General features: G+C 47.9%; 1 protein-coding gene across 1 annotated transcript in view; it reads right to left on the bottom strand.

Moving 5' to 3' along the window:
- Positions 1-26,172, bottom strand: part of LOC141050845 (serine protease 33-like) — a 52,579-nt gene that overhangs the window by 8,298 nt on the left and 18,109 nt on the right. The window contains exon 4 of the mRNA XM_073547526.1: positions 25,439-25,608. Coding sequence (XP_073403627.1) covers positions 25,439-25,608 — 170 coding nt within the window. The remainder of the gene's footprint in view (positions 1-25,438; positions 25,609-26,172) is intronic.

Below are 26,172 nucleotides of genomic sequence, written 5' to 3'. Positions count from 1 at the left end.
TACACATTCAAAATATATGTCTCAGGAGGCAGGCTCAGACGGTGTCAGGCACAGTATGGATTTGACGGCCCAGATTACACAGCGGAGGAGCAGGTAGAGGTAAAGATTGCAAATGCTGGGGCCCTGCCCAAGCAAGGGGGCCCACTCGTGGGCATCGGTACTGGCACTGGGCCCCTCATAGTACAGCGGTTTGTCTGACGGCGGGTGTGCACCACCACCGTCAGAGACACTTGATTGCACTATGAGGGACCCTGTGCCAGTGCCCGCGCCCAAGAGTCGGCCTACCCACCTGTCCAGGGCAACGGCACTCGCACGGTGTCGTGCGCTAGGTGGTGACCCCGGCCATGGGGGGGGAGGCAGCACAGTTAGGGAGTTTTAGAAAGTGGCATATGTTGATGTTGGACATTCAGCTGATGCAAAAGGCGAAATAGGTGAAGTACCAGGAAGAGGTGGACCAAAGCAAGCCATTTTTCTGTCACCCTATGTGTCATCAGGGGAAGGTGGGACAAAATCCTTGGAAACCCATGCGTGGTTCATTTTAATGAAGGTTAGATCATCCACATTTTGGGTTGACAGACGGGTCCTTTTTTCTGTCAGGATTGATCCAGCTGCACTGAAGACTCTTTCCGATAGCACACTTGCAGCTGGGCAAGCGAGCTCCTGTAAGGCATATTGGGCCAATTCAGGCCAGGTGTCCAGTTTAGCGGCCCAATTGTCAAAGGGGAATGACCTGTGTGGGAGAACATCGATATGGGAGGAAAAGTAGTTTGTAACCATAGTTGACAACTGCTGTCTCCTGTCACTTTCCATCGATGCAGTATTACCAGTTGTGTGAGCGGTATTTGAAAAATCAGTCCACAACATTGTCATGAAACCCCTGTCTCCAACGCCACTTCTGCTGTGTGCACCACAAACACCTCTGCCAAGCTGCCCCCGGCCCGTACGGCTCGTGTGAGAACCATCACCGCTGCTGTGTGCTGGGAATGCCTCAAGCAACCGATTTACCAGAGTTGCTTGTTTATTAGCCAATATTAGGTCAAGGTTCTCCTGTGGCATGATGTTTTGTAATTTGCCTTTATAGCGTGGATCCAGGATGCTGGCCAACCAGTAGTCGTCATCGTTCATCATTTTGGCAATGCGGGGGTCCCTTTTTAGGATCTGCAAGGCATAATCTGACATGTGGGCCAATGTTCCCGGTGTCAATGATGCACTGCGAGTGCTGGGTGGAGGAGCACTTTCTGGCAAATCCACATCCCTCCAGTCACGCACAAACCCTGTACCAGACCTTGCCACGCCAACATTTTCACTTGCCCCACGAGATGCATCCTCCTCCCCTAAGTAATCATCCCCATCATCCTCCTCCTCCTCTTCTTCCTCCACCTCGTCCAGGAGAGGTCCCTGAGCAGACAATGGCTGAATGTCATCAAGGATTCCCTCCTCCTCTTCCTCCTCATCAACATTGGCTGCAGACGCCTGCTCCTTAAGGTGCGTCAAAGTTTGCATGAGCAGACGCATAAGTGGGATGCTCATGCTTAGGATGGCGTCGTCTGCGCTTACCAGCCGTGTGCATTCCTCAAAACACTGAAGGACTTTACAAAGGTCTTTCAGCTTCGACCACTGCACGCCTGTCAACTCCATGTCTGCTCTCAAAATGCCTGGCCGTGTATCCTCCCACAAATGCATTATGGCCTGCCTCTGCTCGCACAGCCGCTCCATCATGTGCAGGGTGGAGTTCCACCTTGTTGCAATGTCGATAATGAGGCGGTGGTTGGGAAGGTGGAGCAATCGCTGCAGCTTCTGCATACGAACGGAGTGTACAGGCGACCGGCGGATGTGCGCGCACAGTCTTCGCACCTTCTGGAGCAGGGCTGTTAACTCCGGATAATTTTTGAGGAAGCACTGCACCACCAGGTTCAAGGTGTGAGTCAAGCAAGGTATGTGGCTGAGTTTTGAAAGGGCTATGGCTGCCACAAAATTACGCCCGTTATCACTAACTACCTTGCCTGCCTCAAGATGTACACTGCCCAGCCATGACTCAGTTTGTCGCTTCAAGTACTCGGCCAGCACGTCGGCGGTGTGTCTGTCGCCCAAACACATCATCTGCAACACAGCCTGCTGACGCTTTCCACTAGCTGCTCGATAGGGGGACACATCGTGTGCAACAGTGGCAGCTGCAGATGGAGTGCTCGTACGACTGCGCTCTGTGGACGAGCTTTCGCTTCTGGAGGAGGAGGAGGAGGAGGAGGGTCGAACGCCTACAGCCAACTGTTTCCTATACCGTGGGCTAGGCAGCACTGTCCCACCACCGCTGTCCCCTGTGGACCCTGCATCCACCACATTAACCCAGTGCGCAGTGATGGACACGTAACGGCCCTGGCCATGCCGACTGGACCATGCATCAGTTGTGAGGTGCACCTTTCCGCTCACTGACTGCTTGAGTGCATGGACAATGCGGTCTTTCACATGATGGTGGAGGGCTGGGATGGCTTTGCGAGAGAAGAAGTGGCGACTGGGTAGGTCATAGCGTGGTACTGCATAGGCCATGAGTTCGCGGAAAGCTGTGCTTTCCACCAACCGAAAGGGCATCATCTCAAACGAGATTAGCTTGGCAATGTGGGCGTTCAAACCCAGTGTACGCGGATGAGAGACTGAGTACTTTCTTGACCTACTCATAGTGTCTGGGAGGGTGAGCTGGACTTGAGAGCTGCATATGGTGGAAGTAGCGGTGGACAGGGCGGACTGAGAGAGGGTTGATGATGGTGATGGAGTTGGCGTTCTTTCTGATGGCCTAGAATCAGTCTTTCGTTGATATAACAGTGGGATTCCCTGACTGCTGTGGCCTTGCAACGACACCTCAACATTTGCTGCTGTGCTAACCGGTGGGCTTACAGTGGGGGAAACAATGTAGCGTTGCTGACTACCTTCGTTGTGATCAGTTGCACATGTGGCACTTGAGGTTTGGTGTTGTGTCCACGCTTGCAAGTGCATGCTGGTTAAATGTCTAAGCATGCAACTGGTATTCAAATTTTTCAGATTTTTCCCTCGGCTAAAGGTCTTTGCGCACTTCTTACAGATAACCTTGGCCTGATCATGAGGATTTTGTTCAAAAAAGTGCCACACTGCACTCTTCCTACTTTGGCAGACATTTTGCGGCCTAGCACGCTGTGATCTTTTGACCCTCTGGACAAGCTGTCCAGCAACTCTTTTGATGTTTGGAACCTGTCTTTGGAGTGCTCCGGGCCTGCCAGATAACAGCTGTTGCGATGTCAATGTCTGCTGTGGATGCTCCTCATCTGAGCTATTGGAAGCAGCACCCTCTTCCCCCAATGGATGCCAATCTGGGTCAACAACTGGGTCATCCATCACCTCCTCTTCTATGTCATGTGCACCTTTCTCTGTGTCACCGTGTATGGTGGTATAGTGTGCGGGAAGGGGCACCTGAGTCTCATCAGGGTCAAAATCTGGCTCTGTACACTGCGAGGACAATGTAGTGCTCTGAGTGAATGTACCAGCAGAATCATCCATCAGCGGCTGTGCATCAGTGCACTCCATGTCAGATTCATCTTGGCCTGGGTAATTCACCATTTGACTTGATAATCCAGGCATGGTATGTGAAAACAGCTCCATGGAGTAATCAGTAGTATGGCCTGTGTCATCCTTCAATCTTGGTTGGGGTGAAGGACACAAGGAAAGGTGTGGTTCATGAACATGAGCCTCCAATGACGACTCAGTGCTTTTACTTTTTACAACTGAAGAAGAGGAGGCGATAGAGCTGGAGGCTGAGTCAGCAATGTAAGACAAAACTTTTTCCTGATGCTCTGCCTTTAAAAGCGGTTTGCCAACTCCTAGAAAACTAAGCGTTCGAGGCCTTATGTAGACAGACGATGACACAGGGTCAGCACCTCTTGCATTCGGTCCTATTTTGCTCTTGCCACTACCATCAGATCCACCACCAACACCATCATTACCAGCTGCCAACCCCCGCCCAATTCCACGGCCTCTTCCACCAGCCTTCCTCATTTTTGGTAGAAATGTAGACAAAATCCAACAAACTATATAGTAATGTAAAACAAGGTACAAGGTGTCTATAGGACAGGGGAGATTTAGAATTTCTGCACACACTTGTGGACAGTGGACACTTTTGGATTGTGTGAGGCCCACTGATATCTGAGCGCTATGTGACAGGCTCGATGGCACAGCTGCCTGTGACCAAAGTGACGAGAGGATAATGGAGATTTTGAATCTCTGCGCACACTTTTGGACACTGGACACTTGTGGATTGTGTGAGGCCCACTGATATCTGAGCGCTATGTGACACGCTCGATGGCACAGCTGCCTGTGACCAAAGTGACGAGAGGATAATGGAGATTTTGAATCTCTGCGCACACTTTTGGACACTGGACACTTGTGGATTGTGTGAGGCCCACTGATATCTGAGCGCTATGTGACAGGCTCGATGGCACAGCTGCCTGTGACCAAAGTGACGAGAGGATAATGGAGATTTTGAATCTCTGCGCATACTTTTGGACACTGGACACTTGTGGATTGTGTGAGACCCACTGATATCTGAGCGCTATGTGACACGCTCAATGGCACAGCTGCCTGTGACCAAAGTGACGAGAGGATAATGGAGATTTTGAATCTCTGCGCACACTTTTGGACACTGGACACTTGTGGATTGTGTGAGGCCCACTGATATCTGAGCGCTATGTGACACGCTCGATGGCACAGCTGCCTGTGACCAAAGTGACGAGAGGATAATGGAGATTTTGAATCTCTGCGCACACTTTTGGACACTGGACACTTGTGGATTGTGTGAGGCCCACTGATATCTGAGCGCTATGTGACACGCTCGATGGCACAGCTGCCTGTGACCAAAGTGACGAGAGGATAATGGAGATTTTGAATCTCTGCGCACACTTTTGGACACTGGACACTTGTGGATTGTGTGAGGCCCACTGATATCTGAGCGCTATGTGACACGCTCGATGGCACAGCTGCCTGTGACCAAAGTGACGAGAGGATAATGGAGATTTTGAATCTCTGCGCACACTTTTGGACACTGGACACTTGTGGATTGTGTGAGGCCCACTGATATCTGAGCGCTATGTGACAGGCTCGATGGCACAGCTGCCTGTGACCAAAGTGACGAGAGGATAATGGAGATTTTGAATCTCTGCGCACACTTTTGGACACTGGACACTTGTGGATTGTGTGAGGCCCACTGATATCTGAGCGCTATGTGACAGGCTCGATGGCACAGCTGCCTGTGACCAAAGTGACGAGAGGATAATGGAGATTTTGAATCTCTGCGCACACTTTTGGACACTGGACACTTGTGGATTGTGTGAGGCCCACTGATATCTGAGCGCTATGTGACACGCTCGATGGCACAGCTGCCTGTGACCAAAGTGACGAGAGGATAATGGAGATTTTGAATCTCTGCGCACACTTTTGGACACTGAACACTTGTGGATTGTGTGAGGCCCACTGATATCTGAGCGCTATGTGACACGCTCGATGGCACAGCTGTGACAAAAGTGACTAGAGGATAAGGGAGATTGGATTGCTTTTAAAAAAGCAGTTTGCGGAGCAGTGGGTAAACAGCAATGCCAGCGTGTCAGGAAGCCTTAAAAGGCAGCCCAACAACCAACACCACTGATACACCACTATATAGCCTCCCCTTGCACTGCACACACAGTGACTTGTGTGTTGTGCAGGCCAAATCGCTAGCAGCAGAAGCAGTTTTTTTGTCTTCTTCCCTGCCTAACGCTCTCCCTACAGAATCAGCAGCAACCTCTCCCTATACTAAGATCGGCAGAAGTAAGATGGCGGTCGGCGTGCACGCCCTTTTATACCCCCTGTGACGCCCACCAAAGCAAGCCAATCACTTGCATGCCCTTCTGAAAGATGGTGGTGACCCGTGCCTAGGTCATCACGTTGCCCACAGTGTCCGTGGATCCTGATTGGCTGAAAAAGAGCGCAAAACAAACTTTTGAAACGCGACTTTGGCGCGTAAGTCGCCGACCTCGTGGCCGACCTCATCCTAGGGTCGGGTTTCGTTTCATGAAACCCGACTTTGCCAAAAGTCGGCGACTTTTGAATTTTTTCGACCCGTTTCGCTCAACTCTACCCCTCAGGTTTACGGGAGGCCTTGTCCTTTTTCTTCCTTTTCTGATTATTGCTATACTCGTCAGACACAGATGGTAGCACTGAAGTAATGCCTTCCTGTGACCACTGCCCCTGAGGTACAACCTCCATACTCCCCTGTTCTCTCTCTGAACCCTGCTGCTCTGGTGTTAGCTGAGTAGACCCCTGGTGGACCTCTGGTCTGGTCAGTATTTCCCCTGACAGTAAAGCTGCCTCCTCCAGAATCTCTGCCCCTGCCACCAAGTCCTCGTCAGGAAAGTCCTTACAGATATTGTGCCAGGCGTCTGGACAGTCCCTGTGAGGGTGACCGATCTTCCCACAGAGGTTGCACCTGATGTTCTGGCAGTCTGCAGCTAGATGGCCGACCTCCCCACATAGGCTGCACTTCACCACAGTACAGGTATTTGCCAGGTGACCTGCCTTGCCACATTTAAAGCACTTACGAGGCTGCCCAGGATAGAAACACACACCCCTCTCCCTCCCAATAAAGAAGGAGTTGGGTAAGTGGGCAGTGATGTTATTGCATTGGCGCAGTTTCACCAAAACCCGCCACCCTCCCGTCCAGATCCCATCACTGTCTCTGCTTTTGGTGAGGTCAGAGACCAGGTCACAATGCCTCCGGAGCCACACCACAATGTGCTGCGGGGGAGCAGACTCATTCCAGAAGATGACATTTACAGTGACAGTATCTGGCTTAGAGATAGGAATAAAACTGAACATATTCCAGCCCTCCGTGTCACTAAACTTGGGGAAACTAGACCAGAATCTGTCCAGGTCAGACATGAGCTTAAAGCTGACATCATAGCCCTGCCTGTCTGGATGATTAATCACTGCCAGGATGATGACTGGCATAAACCCCATCTGGTGGCACAAGAGCTCCCTGACGACAAACCTCCTGTCTGGCAGGTCCTCCTTGGCACCTCTGTGCCGGAAACGCACGACGTTTCTCCGTTTAAACGCCTAGCCTGTATAATTGGTACCAGAGGTAAAGGAAGGAGCACCACGACTCCAGGCATTACTGGGGGGACCATGCGGGGTAACATTGGGTTGACTGATGGGGTGAAGGTCTGCAGCAGGAGGGGCAGCCACACCTTGTGTGCTCGAAATTAAAGGGGGGAAATCACAGACATTATCATGCACATTGTTATCATCAGCATCAATGTCATTATCAGACTGTGCAGCATCCACCAAAGATACTGTGCTCCGCCAAGCCCCTGACCCCTCAGATACCGCACGGTTATCCCCAGCAACAGAGCCCTGCTGGGCACCATCAGTAATGACCGGCACATGTCCACTGCCCAACTGTTGTGCTTGGCATTCAGAGACTTGTAGTCCCTCTGCTGGAAAGTGCAGTCCATGCTGCTGCTTGGGATCTGCTGCAGGCTGCTGTGCTTGGCATTCTGAGACTTGTGGTACACCTGCTGAAATCTGCATAACATGCTGCTGCGGCTGCAGTATTTGACCCTTTTGGAAGCAGAAACTTGCAGGCTGCAGCACTGGCCGCACCGGCTTCTGGGGCCCACCTGGGACAATGTCTGAGCTGGAACCTGCAGAGTCCTGCTTGTGTGACATAAACAGTTCCTGGTTCCTATAAGTCTCTGCCAGGGGCCCCATCTTCTCTAGGACACAGTCCATGTCCCTCACCACTTTTGTCAGCTGTATACCAAGCATGTTCAGAGTCTGATCACAAAAGGTGTGATCCCCACCAGGATCAGCAGCCTTTACCTTATAGCCCATGTCTATTTGTTTCTGCAGCAAGTCTTTGTGCTGCTGTAACTCACCGAGCCTCTTGACCAGTCCTGGGATGTCCCCTGCGACCTGAAGCTCAGGTGCACATGGCGTCTCCTCCTGGGATCCTGCTTTCAGCAATGTCCCTGGATGCTTGAAACCAGATGTCTCCTTAACGCTCCAGGCTCCACAGCACTTTTACTGCTGCCACCTGACTGCAACCTTGTGCGCCCAGAGCTCGCCATTCTGGCCACCACATGCTTCTGCTGCAGGTTCTCCTGGAGCGTCTGTCTCTCCAGTGAGGTTCTCCTCTGCCTGCTGGGAGTCAGCTGCACACCTGAAGATGGTGATGGCACCTCCTGAGCTGCAGGCTGCTTTCCTCCATTCAGCTTCTCACCAGTAGATTTCTCTTGGATTTCTCCTAGTTGTCCTTCACTCTGCTTGCCTTGGCTGGCCGACTGCTTAACTGGAACTTTCTTACCCACAGCCATGGCTTTTCCTTGTTCCGTTACTTTACGCACTTTCACAGCTTCATCTTTCTTGCTGCTGCTGCTGCTACTTCCATTCTGAGCTTTCTTTCCCTCAGAAACAACTTTGGGACTTGCATCCGCCTTAGACACAGCTTGAGCGTTACTTCCAAGTGTAGGCCTGGAAGCCTGGGCCTTGCTTGGGGAGTTACCCCGCCCAGGGTGGCCTCCCCCTGGGCTTGCTCCAGACATCAGGAGAGCTACAAACACACAACCTCACAGCTAGGAGGCAGTATTATAGTAGTTATATTCTTGTACATAGGGGCAGTATTATAGTAGTTATATTCTTGTACATAGGGGGCAGTATTATAGTAGTTATATTCTTGTCCATAGGTGCAGTATTATAGTAGTTATATTCTTGTACATAGGAGCAGTATTATAGTAGTTATATTCTTGTACATAGGGGCAGTATTATAGTAATTATATTCTTGTACATAGGAGCAGTATTATAGTAGTTATATTCTTGTACATAGGGGCAGTATTATAGTAGTTATATTCTTGTACATAGGGGCAGTATTACAGTAGTTATATTCTTGTACATAGGGGCAGTATTACAGTAGTTATATTCTTGTACATAGGAGCAGTATTATAGTAGTTATATTCTTGTACATAGGAGGCAGCATTATAGTAGTTATATTCTTGTACATTGGAGCAGTATTATAGTAGTTATATTCTTGTACATAGGGGCAGTATTATAGTAGTTATATTCTTGTACATAGGGGACAGTATTATAGTAGTTATATTCTTGTATATAGGGGCAGTATTATAGTAGTTATATTCTTGTACATAGGGGCAGTATTATAGTAGTTATATTCTTGTACATAGGAGCAGTATTATAGTAGTTATATTCTTGTACATAGGAGCAGTATTATAGTAGTTATATTCTTGTACATAGGAGCAGTATTATAGTAGTTATATTCTTGTACATAGGGGCAGTATTATAGTAGTTATATTCTTGTACATAGGAAGCAGTATTATAGTAGTTATATTCTTGTACATAGGGGCAGTATTATAGTAGTTATATTCTTGTACATAAGGGCAGTATTATAGTAGTTATATTCTTGTACATAGGGGACAGTATTATAGTAGTTATATTCTTGTACATAGGGGCAGTATTATAGTAGTTATATTCTTGTACATAGGGGCAGTATTATAGTAGTTATATTCTTGTACATAGGGGCAGTATTATAGTAGTTATATTCTTGTACATAGGGGGCAGTATTATAGTAGTTATATTCTTGTACATAGGGGCTGTATTATAGTAGTTATATTCTTGTACATAGGGGACAGTATTATAGTAGTTATATTCTTGTACATAGGGGGCAGTATTATAGTAGTTATATTCTTGTACATAGGGGCAGCATTATAGTAGTTATATTCTTGTACATAGGGGCAGTATTATAGTAGTTATATACTTGTACATAGGGGGCAATTTTTATTATAAAACCCAAACATAAATACAATTATAATAAAACAAAAATCATCCAGTATTACAAAACACAAACCACTTAGGTAATATATACACAGCACTAATAATCAGATCATATTCATCAATAAATTAAAGTGTCCACACCTGGGGATGGAAAAAGAAAGTTAGAGGGAAAAAAAAACAAAAAAAAAAAAACACACAAAAAAAAAAAAAAAACATTATCATATTTTCTAACTGAATTTTACGTTTCTCCATAACGTTATGTTTCTTGGACTCCTTCCAACTTCTAGTGATTTTATCCACCGGAGTTCTGACATAACCTGATTGGCGGCAGCGGTGTGATCGAACGGCTCATTGTGCAGTGACACCCGGGTTCTCATGTGCCAGTGATAGTATTTGATGACACTGATTATAATGTACATTGTCTCTCTGTTGATGTTACTAACAGTGGAGGGGACACCATAGATTATGTCAGGATACTTTAGAGTCCGCAGTCTGGGGATTTTTAGATTATCTGACACTTCCTCCCAGATCTTCCTCCCTCCCCAGCAATCACATATAAAGTGCTCCATAGTTTCCTCCTGCTGACAACCAAGGGGACAATTCCGATCAGAGACACACAGATGTTTCAGGTTCCCTCTGACAAAGAGCCGACTATGCAGTGAAAGCCAAGTGACATCAAACAGTTTAGGAGGAAGCCGTTTCCCGTTTAGGAACCTAAGGCTTTCCTGCAGGGTGGTGGTGACACAATCTCTCAGGGCCAGTGGAGAGTAGAAGAAAGTCCTACATACACGAGCATACAGGTCTCTTCTCGTACTGCTCTCAATGTAAGACCTCTCCAGTCCCCACCTCCTAACACACTTCAGACCATAGTCCAGATACTGGGGGAGGTGGTCACCTGTCCATCTCCTCCTCTTGAGACTGCCGCCTCGCACCCAAGATTCTGCAAAAGGCAATATCCAGTACCTGATACTATTTACCCACAGGGAGCTACTGTTTGAGTCCATGTTCCCAAAATTCACCTTTAGAAACAAGGAGTCAAAGAAAACCCTTGGATTCAACATATCCAGCCCACCCTCTCTCCGCCGTAGGTATGTTATTCCCCTCTTTATCAGGTTCATCCTATTCCCCCACAAGAGCTGGAAGAACAGGCTGAAGAGCCTCGCTGAGAAAGATTCTGGTAAAGGGAAAATGACAGAGACATACAAGAAAACGGGGACCAGGTAAGTCTTCAACATTGTGACCCTTTCTCTGTAGGTCAGCCTCCAGTTCTTCCATCGCTGAACCTTTGCATTTCCGGTTTCCAATTTCTCCTCCCAATTTAGCGTGGCATTATCATCCCTCCCAAATTTAACCCCTAGGATCTTAATATGGGTGGAGGCTTTGGAAAACTGCGGCAGATCAAAGCTGGGCTCAGTATCTAATGTCCACAGAGCTTGACTCTTTTCAAGGTTGACCAGAGACCCGGAGGCCTCTGAGTAGCTTCTGATGGACGCAGATAACATCTGCACCTCACGAGGATTGGAGATCACCAGCGTCACATCGTCCGCATAGGCAACAACATTCAGAGGCGGGCAGTGGGGGACCGGCACCCCCTGAAAATCGCACTCCTGCAGTGACCTCAGAAACGGGTCTAGGGCAAAAACATACAGGAGCGGACTCATTGGGCAACCCTGTCTCACCCCCGCCCCAACTCCAAAAGTGTCACCCTGCCAACCATTAATCAGAGGAAAGCTCACCGCCTCTCTGTACAACGTCTTCACCCAATCCACAAATTGTCCCGGAATACCGTACTTTGACAAAGTGGCCCACAGATAGTCATGATCAACCCTGTCAAAGGCTTTAGCCTGGTCCAGACTAACAACATATCTCCCACACCGCAGAGCTTTACATCTCTCAAACATCTCTCGTATCGAGATGACTGCTCCAGAGATGTTCCGCCCTTTTACTGTGCCAAACTGAGAGCCTGCCAACAGTGCCGGGGACAAACAGACTAATCTAGAAAATAGGATCTTTGCTAGAATCTTCCTGTCCACATTCAAGAGGGCAATCGGCCTCCAGTTCTTGATGTCACTCGGCTCTTTACCTTTAGACAGCAGAATTAACGAGGACACTCTCATGGATGGAGGCATCAGGTGATTTTCTAGACAATTTCTATACACATCCACGAGAATTGGAGCCAGGAGGTCTCTGAATTTCTTATAAAATTCTGCTGTTATACCATCTGGACCTGGTGCCTTCTTCAGATGTAACTTATCAATAGCCTCCTTAACTTCTTCCACCGTTAATTCTGCTGTCAAAGGAGAAAAGTCCAGATCATTAGTATCAGGCGCTGGAGTTGCCTCCAAGAATTGAGCCATCTTATCTTTATCCAAAACTTTCCTCTGAAACAAGTCAGCATAGTAAGATCTCACCACCTCCAGGATACCCTCCCGTGAATCCTGCAATACACCCTGGGAGTCAATGAGACCCGTGACCATTTTTTTGGCCACCCTCTCCCTGCAATTCTCAAAGGGATCAGGGGCCCCTAAGGACCCATAATCCCGTTCAAGAACCAGGGAGGTATACCTGCTATACTGATACTGCTTTATCTCAGATTTCAGCCGGTCGATCTTCACTTTGTCATCCCCGCCCGCCGAATACAGTGACTCCAATTCTTTGCGCAGCTTTAGGTACTGGCTGTACTTATTCCTCCCTTTATTAACTGACAGTCTCTTTAAGAGGGATCTGATATCCTCCTTGACGTCCTCCCACCAGTCGGTCATGTTGTCATAGAAGTCAACCCTGTCTAGATGAAGCTGGATAAGGGAGTGAACACGGCTCTGAACATAGGCATCATCCAGGAGACTGGAATTGAGCTTCCACAACCCTCTACCAATGTCCGGACGGTTAGAGGAACCCAAAGAGAAGCACAAGGCGAGGTGATCAGAGTAAGGGACGACCTTCTCACTCAGGGCGCCGACAGCCTCAGTAGGACTGACAAAAGCAAAATCTATCCTACTGCTCCTGTTGGAACATGAATACGTGAATTTTGGCTGTCGCCCACCCTGTGTGAAAACGTCGGTCAGTCCTGCCTGCATTATAACGTTATGTAGGACCTTACCGTCCCTGGTCACTGCCCTGCCCGAGGAGCTGTCACCTGATGTCATTATGGCATTAAAGTCCCCCGCCATCACCACTGGAAGAGAAGTGAAGAGGTAAGGCTTGACGTCATTAAACAGCTGGATCCTGTCCGTCACTGTCTGTGGCCCATAGATGTTAATAAGCCGGAGTCGCCTCCCATGGACAGTGACTTCCAGGACCAGACATCTTCCCATGACCACCTCCGTCATCCTATGCACAGTCACATCATTGGTGTTAAACAGGACAGCGACCCCGGCGTAAGGCTCCACAGCCAGTGACCAGAAAGAAGGACCGGACCGCCATTCCCTCTCAGCCTCTCTCATAAGCCCCAGAGATGTCAGTCGTGTCTCCTGCAGGAAGATGACATCTGTGTCCAGATATTTGAGATGTTCATACACCGTGTGTCTAGTTCTCCTCAGCTTAATGCTATTCACATTGCTCGAGGTCACTGTCAATGAGAACCCCGCCATCACAACACAATATAGAAAGAGCAGAGTAATAGCCATCATCATGAGTCAGAGATGTTCTGTCCACCACTGGTGTCCATGTCAGACTCTACCTGAGGGTCTACAGATAAGGGCTTCCGCTTTGGTGGGGGATGGTCCTCTATGTCCCTGTCACACTCAGCATCAACTTTCCTCAACTCTTCCTCATAATCGTCACCATTGGAGTCAGATAAAACTCCATACTTGTTGGACACGACCATCACTCCTGCAGAATTCTGAACCTTCTTACTAGCACTCTGACCAGTGTCATATTCTGCCTCAGGTTTACGGGAGGATGTGTTCTTTTTCTTCCTTTTATTATTATTAATGTTCCAGTCATCAGATACAGACAGCGATGCTGAAGGGGGGGGCTATCTGAGGCTGCTGGACCTGATGGACGACCTCCATGTTCCCCTCTGCACCCTGCTTCTCTGGTGCTGCCTGAGTGGACTCCTGGTGGGCATCTGAGCTGGTCAACATCTCTCCTGACATTAAACACTCCTCCTCATGTGTCCCTGCCACCACATCCTCATCCTCCTGAGCCTCTGCCCCTGCCATCACTAACTCATCAGGGAAGACTCTGCAGATGTTGTGCCAGGCGTCTGGACAGTCCCTGTGAGGGTGGCCCATCTTACCACAGAGGTTGCACCTGACGTCCCGGCAGTCTGCAGCGACATGGCCGATTGCCCCACACAGACTGCACTTCACCACAGTACAGGCGTTAGCCAGATGACCTTTCCCACCACATTTGAAGCACTTTCTGGGTTGCCCGGGATAATAACACCTTCCCTTCTCCCTCCCAATGAAGAAGGAGTTGGGTAAGTGGGCAGTGATGTTATTACATTGCCGCAATTTTACCAAGACCCGCCACCCCATTGTCCAGATACCATCCTCATCTCTGACCTTGGTGAGTCCAGAGACGAGGTCACAGTGTCTCCGGAGCCACACCTCGATGTCCTGTGGAGGAACGGCCTCATTCCAGAAGGTGATATTCACTGTGACAGTGTCCGGCCTGGAGATAGGAACCAACACAAACTTATTCCAGCCCTCAGCATCTCTGAACTTGGGGTAATTGGCCCAGAATCTGTCCAGGTCAGACATGAGCTTGAAGCTGACCTCATAGCCCTGCCTGTCCTGAAGATTAGACACTGCCAGTATCTCATTTGCCACAAACCCCATCTGGCCGCAGAGCAGCTCTCTCACCACATACCTGCGTTGTGGCAGATCCTCCTTGGCACCTATGTATTTAAGCCGCACCACATTAATGCGTTTGAATGTCTGGCCGGTGTACCTGGCGCTGGAAGTGAAGGATGGGGCGCCGCGGCTCCAGGCATTCCTGGGGGGCACCTGCCGGGTCACACTGGGCTGACTGACAGGGAGAGGGCCTGCAGCAGGGGGGGCTGTCACACCTTGTGGACTGGATGGCAAAGGGGGATAATCACACATATCATGCACATTATCATGAGCAGCATCATTATCATCAGACAGTGCGACGTCCATTACAGAATGTGAAACCCCTCCAACCCCTGACCCCATGGGCACAGCATCCCCAGCCACAGTCTGTGCTTCAGCCTCATCAGCACAAACAGTCTCACAGATACTGTCCTGCTCCTGTGTGGGGCATTCTGGGACCTGTGGTGCCTCTGCTGGAGTCTGCAGTGTGTGCTCCTGTTCACACTCGGCTGTCTCATCAGCACAAACAGTCTCACATATACTGTCCTGCTCCTGTGTGGGGCACTCTGGGACCTGTGGTGCCTCTGCTGCAGTCTGAAGTGTATGCTCCTGTTCACACTGAGCTGCCTGCTGCTGCAGCTGTTTCCCGTCCTGGAAGCAGAAGCGGGCAGCCTGTAACACTGGCCGTGTCCGCTGCTGGGGGGTCCCGTGCTGAACATCAGGGGTCCTGGCCTCTACAGCACAGCCCTGCTTATAGGAGGCGAACCGCTCGCGGTTCCTGTAGGTCTCTGCCAGGGGCCCCATGCTCTCCAGCACAGACTCAGTGTCCTGCACAACACTCGCCAGCTGTACACCCAGTGTGTTCAGTCTCAGGTCATAGGCGTCATTACTGGCAGGATTAGTGGTCTTTAGACTATAGATGAAGTCTACCTCCATTTGCAGCGCTTTTTTTTGCTGCTGTAACTCACCCAGTTTTCGGACAAGTCCCGGTATCTCATCCGCTAGCTGCAGCTCGGGTGCACGCGCCGGCCCCACAGGTTTAGTCTTGACCACGGGTACAGGGGTTTTGAATCCTGTCTTGTGCGGGTCCACCATAGATGGTTTTGTGGCCCCTTGGCTGGATGCAGGCTCCGCAGCAGGTTTATCGCTGCCACCTGACTGTGACCGTGTGCGTCCTGACCGCGCCATACTGCCATGCTGCTGTAGGTTCTCCTGCATTGTCTGCCTTTCCAAAGACGTCCGTCTCTGCCTGGAAGCAGGAGAGGTGATCTGCACAGCTGGGGCCGATCTCACCTGTGCACCTGGCAGGAGCTGCTTACTGACTGGGGAGCTACAAGACTTCATGTTCTGCTGGTTTCCATCACTCACTGACACATTGCCTTCTGGCTTCTTTGCTGGAACTGGAGAAAGTTTTCCTCCCAAAACTTTACTCACAACTGTTTCTTTCTTCATAGAACTGCTGCAGCTTTGACTCGCTGCATTCACTGGACTCACAGCGGCTTTGGGATTAACATTCCCATTAGTAGAAGCCTGAGAGGCTAGTCCCAGTGTAGGCCGGGAAGCCTGGGCCTTGCCAGGGGAGCTTCCCCGCCCAGGGTGGCCACTCCCTGGGCTTGCTCCAGACATCAGGAGAACCACTGACACACAACCTCACAGCTAGGAGGCAGTATTATAGTAGTTATATTCTTGTACATAGGGGCAGTATTATAGTAGTTATATACTTGTACATAGGGGGCAGTATTATAGTAGTTATATTCTTGTACATAGGGGCTGTATTATAGTAGTTATATTCTTGTACATAGGGGGCAGTATTATAGTAGTTATATTCTTGTACATAGGGGGCAGTATTATAGTAGTTATATTCTTGTACATAGGAGCAGTATTATAGTAGTTATATTCTTGTACATAGGAGCAGTATTATAGTAGTTATATTCTTGCACATAGGGGCAGTATTATACTAGTTATATTCTTGTACATAGGAGCAGTATTATAGTAGTTATATTCTTGTACATAGGGGCAGTATTATAGTAGTTATATTCTTGTACATAGGAGCAGTATTATAGTAGTTATATTATTGTACATAGGAGCAGTATTATAGTAGTTATATTCTTGTACATAGGAGCAGTATTATAGTAGTTATATTCTTGTACATAGGGGGCAGTATTATAGTAGTTATATTCTTGTACATAGGAGCAGTATTATAGTAGTTATATTCTTGTACATAGGAGCAGTATTATAGTAGTTATATTCTTGTACATAGGAGCAGTATTATAGTAGTTATATTCTTGTACATAGGAGCAGTATTATAGTAGTTATATTCTTGCACATAGGGGCAGTATTATACTAGTTATATTCTTGTACATAGGAGCAGTATTATAGTAGTTATATTCTTGTACATAGGAGCAGTATTATAGTAGTTATATTCTTGTACATAGGAGCAGTATTATAGTAGTTATATTCTTGCACATAGGGGCAGTATTATACTAGTTATATTCTTGTACATAGGGGCAGTATTATAGTAGTTATATTCTTGTACATAGGGGCAGTATTATAGTAGTTATATTCTTGTACATAGGAGCAGTATTATAGTAGTTATATTCTTGTACATAGGAGCAGTATTATAGTAGTTATATTATTGTACATAGGAGCAGTATTATAGTAGTTATATTCTTGTACATAGGAGCAGTATTATAGTAGTTATATTCTTGTACATAGGAGCAGTATTATAGTAGTTATATTCTTGCACATAGGGGCAGTATTATAGTAGTTATATTCTTGTACATAGGGGCAGTATTATAGTAGTTATATTCTTGTACATAGGGGCAATTTTTATTGTATAAAACCAACAAATACAATTAAAATAAACAGAATTCTTCCTTAATACAAAACATAAATTCTCATGAATGCATCAGACAATAATTACAGAACTAAATTAACACATTAGGAATAAAGGTAACTTAGAGTTCACTCCTGTGGAAGGAAGAATATGAAATAAACACTTTTAGTAACACGGTCATGTTATTATCCCACAGACACATTCCTCCATAGTCTCTCATTACTCTGACTTTTCTTTATCTCTATCGCTCTTATCCATCTGAGCTCGGACAGTATCTTTGTGGCTGCGGTGACGGGATGGAAGGGCTCGCTGTGGAGGGACACTTGGGTTCTCATGTGCCAGTGGTAATATTTAATGGTGGTAATGATCAGGTACATCGTCCCCCTGTCAATGTTATCGTCAGTGGATGGGACTCCATAGATAATGTCAGGGTAATTCAGGGACAGCAGTCTGGGGATTTTCAGCTTGGTCGATACTTCCGTCCATATTTCCCTACTTCCCCAGCAATCACAAATAAAATGCTCCATGGTTTCCTCCTGCTGACAACCAAGGGGACAGTTCCGATCCGAAACACTTAAATATTTTAAGTTCCCCCTCACAAAGAGCTTCCTATGTAGCGACAGCCAAGCAATGTCAAAAAACTTTGCTGGAAGTCGCCTCCCATTGAGGAATCGGAGACTGTCCTGAAGGGTCTTGGTGGCACAATCTCTTAGGGCCAGTGGAGAGTAGAAGAAAGTCCTACATATATGAGCACACAGATCTTTCCTCGTATTACTCTCAATGTAGGACTTCTCCAGTCCCCACTTCCTGACACACTTCAGACCATATTCCAGATACTGGGGGAGGTGGTCACCTGTCCATCTCCTCCTCTTGAGACTGCCGCCTCGCACCCAAGATTCCGCAAAAGGCAATATCCAATACCTGATACTATTCGCCCACAGGGAGCTACTGTTTGAATCCATGCTCCCAAAATTTACTTTCAGAAACAAGGAGTCAAAGAAAACCCTTGGATTTAACATATCCAGCCCGCCCTCACTCCGCTGTAGGTACGTTATTCCCCTCTTTATCAGGTTTATCCTGTTCCCCCACAAGAGCTGGAAGAACAGGCTGAGGAGCCTCGCCGAGAAGGATTCTGGCAAAGGAAAAACGACAGAGACATACAAAAAGACGGGGACCAGGTAAGTCAACATAGCAACCCTTTCTCTGTAAGTCAGCCTCCAGTTCTTCCATCGCTGAACCTTTGCATTTCCGGTCTCCAATTTTTCCTCCCAATTTAGGCTGGCATTATCGTCCCTCCCAAATTTAACCCCTAAGATCTTAATATGGGTGAAGGCCTTAACAAACTGCGGCAGATCAAAGTCTGGGTCAGATTGCAATGTCCACAGAGCTTGACTCTTCTCAAGGTTGACCAGAGACCCGGAGGCCTCTGAGTAACTTCTGATGGCCGCAGACAACATCTGCACCTCATGAGGATTAGATATCACCAGCGTCACATCATCCGCGTACGCAACCACCTTCAGAGGCAAGCAGTGGGGGACCGGCACCCCCCAAAAGTTACACTCCTGCAGTGACCTCAAAAACGGGTCTATGGCAAAAACATACAGGAGTGGACTCAGCGGGCAGCCCTGTCTCACCCCCGCCTCAACTCCAAAAGTGCCACCCTGCCAACCATTAATCAGAGGAAAGCTCACCGCCTCTCTGTACAAAGTCTTCAGCCAATCCACAAATTGTCCTGGAATACCGTACTTTGACAAAGTGGCCCACAGATAGTCATGATCAACTCTGTCAAAGGCTTTAGCCTGGTCCAGACTGACAACATATCTCCCACACTGCAGAGCTTTACATCTCTCAAACATCTCCCATATCGAGATGACTGCTCCAGAGATGTTCCGCCCTTTTACCGTGCCAAACTGAGAGCCTACCAACAGTCCCGGGGACAAACAGACTAACCTAGAAAACAGGATCTTTGCCAGAATCTTCCTGTCAACATTCAAGAGGGCAATTGGCCTCCAGTTCTTGATGTCGCTCGGCTCCTTGCCTTTAGACAGCAGAATTAATGAGGACACTCTCATGGATGGAGGCATCAGGTGATTTTCTAGACAATTTTTGTAAACATCCACAAGAATTGGAGCCAGGAGGTCTTTGAATTTCTTATAAAATTCTGCTGTTATACCATCCGGACCTGGTGCCTTCTTCAGATGTAACTTATCAATGGCCTCCTTAACCTCCTCCACCGTTAATTCTGCTGTCAAAGGAGAAAAGTCCAGATCATTAATATCAGGTGTTGGAGTTGCCTCCAAGAATTGAGTCATTTTATGTTTATCCAAAGCCTTCCTCTGAAACAAGTCAGTATAATAAGATTTCACAACCCCCAGGATACCCTCCCGAGATTCCTGCAACACACCCTGGGAGTCAATGAGACCTGTGACCAATTTATTGGCCACCCGCTCCCGGCAATTCTCAAAGGGATCAGGTGCCCCTAAGGCCCCATAATCCCGTTCGAGAACCAAGGAGGTATACCTGCTGTACTGATACTGCCTTATCTCAGATTTCAACCGGTCGATCTTCTCTTTGTTACCCCCGCCCTCCGAATAGAGTGACTCCAATTCTTTGCGCAGCCTTAGGTACTGGCTATACTTACTCCTGCCTTTCTTAACTGACAGTCTCTTCAAGAGGTATCTGATATCATCCTTGACATCCTCCCACCAGTCGGCCATGTTGTCATAGAAGTCCACTCTCTGTAGATGACCCTGCAAAAGGGAGTGGACACAACTCTGGACAGAGACATCATGGAGGAGGCTAGAATTGAGTCTCCATAACACCTACCAACATCAGCTCGCTTAGTGGCCCCCAGGCAGAAATATAGGGCAAGATGGTCTGAGTATGGGACGACTCTCTCACTCATGGCACCAATGACTTCCATGGGACTTACAAAAGCCAGATCTATTCTACTGCCTCTATTGGAGCAGGAATAGGTTAATTTTGGCTTTCGTCCTCCCCGTTTAAAGACGTCCCCTAATCCGGCCTGCAGGACTATGTTATTCAAGATCCCACCATCCCTCGTCACGGTTCTACCTGAGGAGCTGTCACCAGATGTCAGTATGGCATTAAAGTCCCCCGCCATTATCACTGGAAGAGAGGTGAACAGATAAGGCTTGACATCATTAAATAACTGTATCCTGTCAGTCACTGTCTGTGGCCCATAGATGTTAATAAGCCGGAGACGCCTCCCATGGACAGTGACTTCCAGGACCAGACACCTTCCCATTACCACCTCCGTCATCCTATGTACTGTCACATGCCCGGTGTTAAACAGAATGGCGACCCCGGCGTACGGCTCCATAGCCAGTGACCAAAAAGAGGGACCAGACCGCCATTCCCTCTCAGCCTCCCTCATGAGCCCCTGAGTCGTCAGCCGCGTCTCCTGCAGAAAGATGACATCTGCGTCCAGGTATCGGAGATGGTCATAGACAGCGTGCCTCGTCCTCCTCACCTTAATGCTGTTCACATTAATGGATGTTACTTTTAATGAGAAAGCTGCCATCACAATACCACAACAGAGGAACAGAGATGCAAAAGCCGCCATCATAAGTCTGGGTCAGAGATGTTCTGACTACCACAGGTCTCCATGTCAGACTGTATCTCAGTGTCAGCAGGTACAGGCTTCCGTTTTGTAGGGGGAAGGTCCGCTACGTCCCTGTCATACTCAGTCTCTATTCTTTTTATCTCTTCCTCCAAGTCCCCATCAGACTCAGACAAAACATCAAACTTATTGGACACAACCATCACACCTGCCGAACTCTGGACTTTTTTCCTGCCACCCTGGCTAGTGACATACTCCTCCTCAGGTTTACGGGAGGCCTTGTCCTTTTTTTTCCTTTTAACCTGATTACAGCCACTTTCTTCAGCTAGAGATGGTGATACTGAAGTGGTGGCTGTATGTGGCTGCTGGACCTGAGGGACGACCTCCATGCTCCCCTCTGTACCCTCTGTGTAAAGCTGCTCTGATGTTACCTGAGCGGACCCCTGGTGGACCTCTGACCTGGTCAGTACTGTCCCTGACATTAAAGCCTCCTCCTCCTGAGCCTCTGTCCCTGTCACTAACTCCTCATCAGGAAGGAGCTTGCATATATTGTGCCAGGCATCAGGACAGTCCCTGTGAGGGTGGCCGACCTCCCCACAGAGGTTGCACTTGATGTTCTGGCAATCTGCCGCTAAGTGGCCGACTTCCCCGCACAGGCTGCACTTTACCACGGTACAGGTGTTTGCCAGGTGACCCACTTTACCACACTTAAAGCACTTTCGTGGCTGCCCAGGGTAGAAGCAAACTCCCTTCTCCCTCCCGATAAAGAAGGAGTTGGGTAAGTGAGCCGTGATATTGTTGTGCTGGCGCAATTTCACCAGCACCTTCCATCCTCCGGTCCATATACCGTCCTCATCCCTGTTTTTGGTGAGGTCGGAGACAAGGTCACAATGCCTCCGGAGCCACACCACAATGTCCTGCGGGGGAACAGCCTCATTCCAAAAGATGATATTAACCGTGGCGGTATCCGGCTTAGATATTGGAATGAAGCTGAACTTATTCCAGCCATCAGCGTCCCTGAACTTGGGGAAATTGGCCCAGAATCTGTCCAGATCAGACATGAGCTTAAAGCTGATATCATAGCCCTGTCTGTCTGGCAGGTTGATGACTGCCAAGATATTAACCGGCGCAAACCCCATCTGGCGGCACAGAAGCTCCCTGACCACCAGCCTCCTCTCCGGCAGATCCTCCTTGGCCCCTCTGTGCCTGAACCGCACCACATTCCTCCTTTTGAAAGCCTGCCCGGTGTAATTGGCGCTGGAGGAAAAGGACGGAGCGCCGCGGCTCCAAACATTACTGGGAGGGACCTGTGGGGCCGCACTGGGCTGACTGACATGGCGAGGGTCTGCAGCGGAGGGGCCTGTTGCACCTTGTGTGCTGGAAACCAAAGGGGGGAAATCACAGACATTTTGCACATTATTATCATCATCATCATCAATCTCAATAGCGTCATCAGGATGCGCAATGTCCACCACAGTCTCTGTACCCCCTTCAGCCCCCAACCCCACATGAACAGTATCAATATCCCCAGAATTAGTGCTCTCCTGGATACCAACAGAAGATGCAGTCTCATGTCCACTGTCTTGCTGTTGTGCTGGGCATGCTGGGACTTGTGGTACTGCTGGGATCTGAGCCTCTTGCTCCTGCTTGGGGTCTGCCGCAGGTAGTTGCAGCTGCTGGTGCAGTATCTGACCCTCCTTAAAACAGAAGCTAGCGGGCTGCAGCACCGGCCGTACCTGCTGCCGGGTCCCACCTGGGACAATGTCTGTGCGGGAACCAGCAGAGTCCTGTGCGCAGGACCTAAACCGCTCCTGGTTCCTATATGTCTCTGCCAGGGGCCCCATCCTCGCCAGCACACAGTCTATGTCCTGCACCACAGCCGCCAGCTCTACCCCCAGTGCGTTCAGTCTCTGGTCATATGCAGAGTGATCCCCAGGATTAGCAGCCTTCACCTTGTAAATGCAGTCTATTTCCATTTGCAGAAGATTCCTCTGCTGCTGCAACTCACCCATCCTCCTGACCAGTCCTGGTATCTCCTCTGCCAGCTGTAGCTCTGGGGCACGCGGCGGCTCCCTCTGGGGTCTTGCTTTAGGGGTTGACACGTTGGTTTTTAATGTCGCTGGTTTTGTGGCTCCAGCCTCCGCAACACTTTTACCACTGCCACCAGCCTGCAACCTCGTGCGTCCAGAGCTCGCCATGCTGGTCACCACATGTCCCAGCTGAAGGTTCTCCTGGAGTGTTTGCTTCTCCAGAGATGTCCGTCTCTGTCTGCCTGGAGTGAGCTGCACACCTGAAGCTGGTGATGGACTCTGCCTCACCTTCTGTGCAGCCACCTGCCCTCCAGCACTCAGGTTCTCAGCAGAAGATGCCTTCTGGGATTTCCTTCCAGGCTCTGGACACTGTTTGCCTTGACCGGCCGACTGTTTAACAGAAACATCCTTGCACACAGACAAAACTTTCTCCTGTTTCTTTACTGTGCTGAACTTCAACACAGGATCTTTCTCCATGCTGCTGGGACTTCCACTCTGAGGTTTATTTTCCCCAGAGGCAACTCTGGAATTTCCATCCACATGAGAAGGTTGGGAGTTTCCTCCCAGTGTAGGCCGGGAAGCCTGGGCCTTGCTTGGGGAGCTTCCCCGCCCAGGGTGGCCCCTCCCTGGGCTTGCTCCAGACATCAGGAGAACCACTGACACACAACCTCACAGCTAGGAGGCAGTATTATAGTAGTTATATTCTTGTACATTGGTGCAGTATTATAGTAGTTATATTCTTGTACATAGGAGGCAGTATTATAGTAGTTATATTCTTGTACATAGGGGGCAGTATTATAGTAGTTATATTCTTGTACATAAGGGCAGTATTATAGTAGTTATATTCTTGTATATAGGGGACAGTATTATAGTAGTTATATTCTTGTACATAGGGGCAGTATTATAGTAGTTATATTCTTGTACATAAGGACAGTATTATAGTAGTTATATTCTTGTATATAGGGGACAGTATTATAGTAGTTATATTCTTGTACATAGGGGCAGTATTATAGTAGTTATATTCTTGTACATAGGGAGCAGTATTATACTAGTTATATTCTTGTACATAGGGGCAGTATTATAGTAGTTATATTCTTGTACATAAGGGCAGTATTATAGTAGTTATATTCTTGTACATAGGGGGCATTATTATAGTAGTTATATTCTTGTACATAGGGGACAGTATTATAGTAGTTATATTCTTGTACATAGGGGCAGTATTATAGTAGTTATATTCTTGTACATAGGGGCAGTATTATAGTAGTTATATTCTTGTACATAGGGGCAGTATTATAGTAGTTATATTCTTGTACATAAGGGCAGTATTATAGTAGTTATATTCTTGTACATAAGGACAGTATTATAGTAGTTATATTCTTGTACATAGGGGACAGTATTATAGTAGTTATATTCTTGTACATAGGGGCAGTATTATAGTAGTTATATTCTTGTACATAGGGGCAGTATTATAGTAGTTATATTCTTGTACATAAGAGCAGTATTATAATAGTTATATTCTTGTACATAGGGGCAGTATTATAGTAGTTATATTCTTGTACATAAGAGCAGTATTATAGTAGTTATATTATTGTACATAGGGGCAGTATTATAGTAGTTATATTCTTGTACATAAGAGCAGTATTATAGTAGTTATATTATTGTACATAGGAGCAGTATTATAGTAGTTATATTCTTGTATATAGGGGCAGTATTATAGTAGTTATATTCTTGTACATAGGGGGCAGTATTATAGTAGTTATATTCTTGTACATAGGGGCAGTATTATAGTAGTTATATTCTTGTACATAGGGGCAGTATTATAGTAGTTATATTCTTGTACATTGGTGCAGTATTAGGTCGGGGCCACACTACCGTAGAATACAGGCGAGTGCTATGTGAGAAAACATCAAACATCACACGGCCCAGTGTTAATCTATGGGGCAGCTCCCATCACCGTATTTTTTCTCATGCGTATTCGGCATGCATGTAAGATGCAGCATGCTGCGATTTTACGCTTACATCGTCCGAGATTTGCCAATGCAAGCCTATGGGTGCGAGATAAACTCGGACACCATACGGGCCATCTGTGAAGCTTGCGAGAAATACGCACACATTTTCCTCATTTGAACCCATAAAGCAATTTAATTCAATGGAGAAATCAGTGAGAAATGTAAAGCCATAAAACATGTCATACGGATATAGGTGCGAGAAAAGCGCATCATCTCATTGTAGACGCATTACACATGGGTGACCATATGGAGAACACATCTGCGACTCTCGGCAGGGAGGTTCAGCCCTTTGTTTCATACGTTAAGTGTGACCCCGGCCTCACAGTAGTTACATGAAGCTTCTATATCAGAACATGGCTTCTCACCTGACAAGAGTCTTCCCCTCCTTTCGTGTATCCAGCACATATCATGGTGTCGTACACCATTGTGTTTGCGTTGCTTAGATCTGCATTTTCATGTAAGATCTTGTCACACGTCTCATGATCTATCAGCGGCACCTTCACATTCTGCAGAGTTTCCGGAAAAGGTAAATTCACTAATAAAACAAGCAGAAAAGAGTCAGTAAATCACAGAATAGTGCACCATCCCCTGACACAGCTGTGACATGGGCAGACATACAGCTGGTAATCATGAGGCGCATTATTCTGTATGGAGCATTATATGAGGCATTGGGGCACATTATACTGTGTGGCCACTGCTTTCTCCATTATATGTAGAGCTGCTGAGCCCCCCATAGGTTCTGACAACAGGGGTCTGCAGTCATGTCCTGAATGGAGCGGAGTTGCACATGCTTGTTCTCTGCTTTCTCCATTATCTACAGAGCTGCTGAGCCCCCCATAGGTTCTGAGAACAGGGGTCTGCAGTCATGTCCTGAATGGAGCGGAGTTGCACATGCTTGTTCTCTGCTTTCGCCATTATATGTAGAGCTGCTGAGCCCCCCATAGGTTTTGAGAACAGGGGTCTGCAGTCGTGTCCTGAATGGAGCAGAGTTGTGCATGCTCTGCCTCTGCTTTCTCCATTATCTATAGAGCTGCTGAGCCCCCCATAGGTTCTGAGAACAGGGGTCTGCAGTCTCATCCTGCATGGAGTATAGTTGTGC

This window comes from Dendrobates tinctorius, unplaced genomic scaffold (assembly GCF_039654945.1).
Source record: "Dendrobates tinctorius isolate UK_male_01 unplaced genomic scaffold, ASM3965494v1 ptg000152l, whole genome shotgun sequence".
NCBI lineage: Eukaryota > Metazoa > Chordata > Amphibia > Anura > Dendrobatidae > Dendrobates > Dendrobates tinctorius.
This window is presented reverse-complemented; position numbering and strand designations above follow the sequence as displayed.